Here is a 7,363-nt window from a genome sequence, read left to right as displayed (position 1 = left end):
ATTGAACCTGGGACCTCTGCGTGGCATGGTAGCCGTTCGGCCACGGAGGCAGTTACTATACATAAGTAAACTATACATAAATTTTAATTATTTTTTTCGGGAAGTGAGTAATTCGTTTTTCGTCTATTCTGAGAAAGTCCACTTTTTGAGTTAATTCACTATTGTATTAACAGTGCGATATGTAAAGTACCTATCGAATACAGCGGTTTCCTTGTAAAATTTCGAGGTAAGTTTGTATTTTTTTCCTATCGCGAAAATTTGTAGGAATCGTGTTTTCACTTCGTATACTAGTCAGAGTATATCCTCAACTTTAGTATATATATTCTCCAAAGTATTTGATTCAATACTTTCACTGTTATCCGTAATCACCCAAAGACATTTAGGGTTGTATAGACTCTTAAGTTTAGTGAAAACATTCACACTTAAAATAAATAGTTTAAAAACGATATCACAATAACCGCTTACGCGATGCGCTCCTCTTACCGCAAAATGCCGGCTATTTGGTTTTGCAAATTAAAAAAGCATTCAGTTTAAATACAAGTTTTTATAAATAAAAATTATTATTCTGCATTGCTAAATAAATACCCTCCGTACTACCAACAAAAACATCTCAAATAAAATGCAGTTATACACCGCAAATCCTGCACTTAACAAGCACTAATTAAATTTTTGGTGTACTTGGATAAATATGATAATATTCCGTTTGAGTGGTTCTAACGTTTACCATGAAATTACTCCTTAAAGTATAGTTTATAAACATTTATATTCAGGGTAAACTTAAAAATCGGTACTTACGGTATGTTTTCAATAAATAAACACCGAAATCACCAGCCCAAACAATAACACACACGATTGTCGTGACGTATTTTTGAAGTTGTTTATTTTTTTTAAATGACAGACCCAGGCATTAAAAACTTTATAGTTTGCTAGAGTAGTTACCGAAATAGCGATCAATATTAGTTCTTTTACCTGTTATAACTTCGACATCCGATAAATCGGTATAAAATCATCACCACTCTAGGTGTGGTATGCGTCTACGGCTGCATGTATCGCGTGAGCGGTTAAGACAAAAACTAAATGAAACCACAGATTATTGACATAAACATAAGCATGCAGACACTTTGTATGGTAGCAGCTGCGGTAGCAAAAGGGTCACTGAACTCAGTACGTGCTGGAAAAAGTCATAAGTTCCCAACAGTTATTTTCATTTATAACACATCTTTCTCTACAATACGATTATTATTATTATTTATATAGAAAACAAGCTTTCATTTATATTTTCATAAAATATACATCTACATTAATCTCGTTATATTTACATAAACTCCAAATCTACAACGTCAATATTTACACGTATTTTTTTTGAACAAATCAGCCACACAATCGACAAAGAACCTTTGTTATCTTGCTTTGTCTATTTCCAAATAACGAGAGGCGTTTCATTTTTCGATTGGTTTTGATACAGACGTTTGTCTTTTGAAGTATTCTCAAACGTTCCTTCGTCATTCTAACACGTTTCTTTTTGTGACTCATTTATTTAAAAAAAAAGACCAAGCGTAACAAAGACTCCTTTTGCCCTTTTGTTTTACAAAAGCAATACGTATGTATATACTTACATAACATATATTTTATTGTACTTTCCGATTTTTTTCTGGAAGATTGTTATCTTTTCACTTACAATTTAAAATGAAGATATAATAGGGTGAAATAAGGTGATTTATGAAGCATGTTTTAGTTTTTAAAATATTAACGTCCTGTTTTAAATTCAAGTTTAAAACTTAATCTTAATGAAAACCAAAATTGGACGTAAATATTTTAAAACAGTCGTTAAAGCCTGAAACAAAATTTTTGAAATGTAGCTTAACTACTTTCATCAAAACACCGACGTTATGATCTTACACGGAAAGTCAAGATTCTCTTTGAGACGCTATCCAAGAAAGTAAATAAGTAAGCAATAGAAATACAACTATTTTCTCGGACGTAAATCGTGTATAATGCATTTGCGCAATACTTCCGTATTGTTACGAATCCGAGAAATGACGGTCCGAAAATGTCATAAGTGTCCGAAGTGGCATTTTATCTGTAGGTATACAAGCGATATTCGTGTTTTCTAGGATGCCGTGCGCAAAAGTTCTAGTATTTGTTTCTTCAAGCGAAGTAACGTTTCGGGCTCCATACACACCCCAAGGTCACGGATGACTGACCATGTGAAAAAAAGAAATATACGGCGATATAAATCCGAAAAAAAAGTTCCATTTCCATTTGTAACAATCGCGAAAACCTAGAAACTCGATAGGCAGTAGTCACAGTAACATTAAAACTTGCTAAAATATCTCGTTACTTCGCCAAAGATGAATCTGAATTCGCATAGGGAAAATGGTTAATTAAACTCTTGCGAACCCAGATTGTCCGAAAAAACCGACCGTATATGGACTTGTGGAGATTTATGACGTCGTGATTATAAACAAATAGCATGAGAGCTTTAAACATAAGTAACACATTCTTATGCGCCCGGTAAACGATCAAATAATTTGTCAAATTTTACGTATTTGTCAAACTTATGATCGCATGCGGCCGTGTTTGATGCGTTTGTCAAAGAATGCACGTGTTTGATATGTCTGATGGAAATCTAGATTGACGCCGTGTTTGACAAACATGTTGGAAGGCAAACCAAAGTTAGTTGTTGCCTATGCGTTCACCTTGCTAGATTCTGGTTCTGTGCGCAATGTTTCTTGTAACAAATTTTCGTACATATGTTTTTCTCTTAATTTCAACCATTTCTATAACAACATAAATATTTATTTTTCTTAATGCTACTAGAGTTAATGCCAGAAACGTATTATCTATTATTCTTACTCATTGCAAAAATTACAAAAAGATATGACTCATTGTATTAACTATAATACAATACGTACGACTGTAGAAAGAGATGACCGAGTGTGAGCTACTCAGTCTATTTGATCGTTTACGACATTGTTTGAAGGATAAATTTGACAAATTTTTTTATCGTTTACTGGGCGCCATGGACTGAATTATCCGCTCTCCGCTCGAATAATATGTATGTCATCGCAAGAGAATAACAAACAGGATTCGTGGAGATTTGCTGCACACTCACAATGCTTATCTAGAAATGGCATAAAAGCTTCTAAAATTACATACACTCCGTCGAAATGAATCCAGATTGGAATCTATCACTTATTATGACCACCAAGTAGAAATGTGAGCATTACATTCCCGGGTGCTGGTGAAGGCACATGAGACGTCAAATTTGTGTCTGACGATGACGGCACAGTGGCAATGCCCCTCAGATCTTTGAGAATTAAAGCTTAGAGCAGCGCTGCAACTCTTACGTGTAAGCTAATTGCTTTCTACATAAGAGTTGTTCAAACCCGTAACTTGATAATCATTGAAGAAAAATTTTAAAGCTTGACAATCTCTGCCAACGCAAAAGACAATCAATACCCGGCGCATGCAATACTGCGTTTAGGATGTTGATGGGGCTGCCAAGACACTGCAGGGTATTAGGTATGTTTGCGGAAGCTCACACTTTCATGCAAGAAAAAAGCCGCATCGATTCTGAGCCATGTCCGCGGCAGCACCAACACCATTCTACGCGTTATTGCCGACCGATTTGACTGTTAGGGACTGTATTGTAACATTCGATTTGGCTGCGTATAGGATACTGATTCATTTTATAACTCGTTGTATTAAAGCTCAGAATGCCACTGCAACTGGTACAAATTGCTTCCTACACAAGACTTGTTCATCCCGGGACTTGATAATCATTAAAGAAAAACATTATACTTCGCCGAGGAGTGACGTGATATGGCAAAGAACATACATGATTAACAACAAGTAGTACCCACTAAACATTTTCCTAAAATAACACGCCGTCAAAGCGAATGAAGACTAGCGTCGGTGTCACTCTCCGCTCCGCCGAGGAGTAATGTGGATTCGCAGGGGAGCGTGTGACGGGATCCGTGAGGGTTTCCGGGATCGGGGCGCCGGTCGTCGGCCAGCGCGCGGCTGGTGGGTGGCAATAGTCACAGCTCTATCGCCGCAGCGCCCTTCCATGTCACCCCAGCGCGGAGAAGGTGATACAGCCGAAGTACGCACCATATGCAGAGACACTGTGAAAACAGATATTACGTTTCAGTATTCGTGTTCATAATGTTACATAATGCGTTTTCAATTCAATTTATTGGGCCATATAAAGTTTACAAGAGTCTAAATAACACATGTATAAGTCCTTATGATGTGACACCTGTAAGGGCATAGCAATAAATATGTTTACTGTTAATAACCAGTGATGGGAATTGTGGGAGTTCATTTAGGTAAACTAAAGTATAATGTGGACGTTTACATCTTACAAATCTCGGGAATTCTCGGAACTGATTGTATTTCAATTTGCGTATCGTATTTATAAAATTTGAGTACAATGACGACAAATTATTATTTCTCAGAGGTTTAAATCGTAAAGATGCACTGCCATTGCATCGTAAGACATAAATTAACAAGTCCCATAACATTACCCTTCTAAGCTGGAACGCAGTAATGATAAAATAACTTCTCGGCGGCAGAAATAGGTAACAAACAGCAATATTACAAGTAAAATATTAATTAATTAGAATTGATTGTAAAATTACAACAATTGAACATATTTAATATGATGATTTTTCCTGATATTTTCAGTGTATTATTTTTTTATTTATTTGATTATAGACGAGCAGCTTTCTCTGGTATGTCTACATCACACAGTGTTGAAATTCATATCGTTATTACTTTGTATTTTATTATGAACTGGAGATGCCTCCAAAGTTACGGGATTTTCCTGTTGTTCCACTTTGTAATTAGCACCTTAATTTTGTAATACAACGCGGATTAAAAAATAAAAGTTCCAGTGTGCGTGGCTGTTGGCGCAGGCGTCATTGCCTCGGTCTGAAACGACGATTTTATTTTATGCACTAGAGCATAAAATCCTATTTTGTGCAGCCTACACCCAGCATAAATACGAACTTTAAGAGCATGAGAAGTGAAAAGTAATGTTATAGCATTTGTAAAGAAATCGATAAAATATGTCCATACTAAGAAAACGTTCATACTTTAGGTAAATTAACCCCCTCAACTCCGATCACTGCTAATAACACTTAACTCCTACATACTTTACTTCTATATATAGCTTTAAATTATATATTTATATCATATTATATCTTACAATAATATATTTAATTCATATCATTTCATTTTATCATCTAAAATTTCTTTCAGATTGTAGTGTTCGTTATTTTCCGTTTTTGTTTCGTATTATTCGTTCAGAATGTATTAAATGACAATCGGAGTGAACTTATATGCCGTGAATATGTTAAGAAATAAGTAAACAAACATATAAATACATACAGGGTTACTTGTAAAATATTACCAACCTCTCAAGACTATAATTACGCCATCATAAATAACTTTCGTTCCATACATACCGGAAATGAAACTATTTTTTCGTAGCAATCACGGAAATCTGAGAAGTTGACATTTAAAGGGTTGAGTATTACGAAGAGAAAAGATTTTTTTCTCAAACATGCTCGGAAATGTTTGCATTATTTTCAAAAAACGAACACCGTGAATTTGTCATTTATGAACCATGCGACTTCTTCCCGGCCAAGGCCTGCAAAGTAAGTAAGAAAATCCATTACTGTCCTCTTCTCTAAACTTTTAAATGTACCTAATAATGAACTATGTAAGCAGGCTAAAGAAAAACTCATACAGCCAGCTGCCTAGTGTTTGTAACTACTTGTCCGCTTACTTAAAAAAAAGAAAATGGCGGTAACATTTAAACTAAAGTGTTTTGGTATTCTTTTGTTTTTTTCGTCTTTTTCCTATTTTAGTCGCGAAAATGAGTTCTAGTGAGCGATAACGAAAATACAGTAATAGATACACATTCAAACACATCATCAGAAGTTCAGCAGACTACTATTAATGTACCTGGAAAAAGAATAACGTTTTCTTTTAGTGATTGTCCTTTCACGTCAATATTACTTTTAATATTAATTAATATTTTTTTTTTACTTTTTCTATTATACATCTACCTCTCATTAGTCTTTTATTGTTTCCTCACATTGTTTAAGAAAAATTCTATACATGCCTCGACGGGGATTGCTTGACTCGTATTAATACAAGGCGTCCCTGGCGCTCGTGCTTGTAACACATACTCGTCCAGCAATCTTTTAGTTCCCAGCCTCTGCAATAATGTATTATAACAGGAACATGATTACTTATTCGAATAAATAAATTAGACTGTCCGACCCAAATGTTAACTTACACGCATTTTCCACTAAGCGGTTAGTCGCGGGTGGCCGGCCGCGCGCGACTCTTATTTATTCAACATCCCACCTTTTTATCACCCTCTTTACCGGTTCCTGGTCACTTATTTTTAAAATTGTGAACCGTTCTCGATTCGTTCCATCATCTCCTCTCATCATGCCTCTCCCTAGAGACTGGTGTAGTTCCCAGATCGTGGAAGCTTGCAAACGTGCAACCTGTGCCGAAAAAGGGAAGCAGAACTGACCCTGTCAACTATAGACCTATCTCAGTCACTTCCATACTCTGCAAGACTATGGTATGCATACTTAACAACCGCCTCCTGTCGGACCTCGAAGACAACGACCTCCTCAGTGATCGCCAGTACGGATCCCGACGAGGGCGATCTACCGGGGATCTTCTTGTGTATGCCTGTCACATTTGGAGCGACGCTATAGAAAAGCAAAGCACTTGCAGTGTCTTTGGACATTTCTAAAGCCTTTGACAGGGTTTGGCACGCAAGCATTTTAAGTAAACTTCCCTCTTATGGGCTTCCCACTGACCTTTGCAATTGATTCTTGGATTTCTTGAGTGAACGTTCGATTCGAGTGGTCTTAGAAGGCTACACTTCCGAACATATGACGATGAGAGAAGCCGAAGTTCCTTAGGGTTCCGTACTGTCTGCAACTCTCTTTCTGCTTCATATCAATGATATGTTAATTCCAGGTACCTTTGCGTATGCTGATGACAGCACAGTTGTAGATAGTTACTTGACCAATGCAAGGGTCAGTGGAGAGGAAATCCAGTCTTGTCGAGAGTCCATAGTTAGCCGTTTGGATTTGGCACTCCAGGCAGTCTCCGATTGGGGCGATGCCAATCTTGTCAAATGTAACGCTACCAAAACTCAGGCATGTCTATTCTCCACAAAACGGAGTCCCTTGGAGCTAACTACGACTTTTCATGATATATCCATACCCATAGCCCACTGCCTCCAGCTACTTGGAATGGACCTGTCGTCCAATTTGAACTTCGGCCGATACATACAATCATTTCGGCAGATACACACACACAC

General features: G+C 36.8%; 1 protein-coding gene across 1 annotated transcript in view; it reads right to left on the bottom strand.

Moving 5' to 3' along the window:
- Window positions 1–1,455: 1,455 nt before the first annotated feature.
- Window positions 1,456–7,363, bottom strand: part of LOC113240498 — a 220,763-nt gene continuing 214,855 nt past the window's right edge. The window contains exon 7 of the mRNA XM_026477822.1: window positions 1,456–4,130. Within this exon, the coding sequence (XP_026333607.1) occupies window positions 4,044–4,130 (87 nt within the window). The 3' untranslated portion in view covers window positions 1,456–4,043. The remainder of the gene's footprint in view (window positions 4,131–7,363) is intronic.

This window comes from Hyposmocoma kahamanoa, unplaced genomic scaffold (genome assembly GCF_003589595.1).
Source record: "Hyposmocoma kahamanoa isolate Upper Pololo Valley unplaced genomic scaffold, ASM358959v1 144, whole genome shotgun sequence".
NCBI lineage: Eukaryota > Metazoa > Arthropoda > Insecta > Lepidoptera > Cosmopterigidae > Hyposmocoma > Hyposmocoma kahamanoa.
Note: the sequence above shows the minus strand (reverse complement) of the source record. Positions and strands in the feature narration are given on the sequence as shown.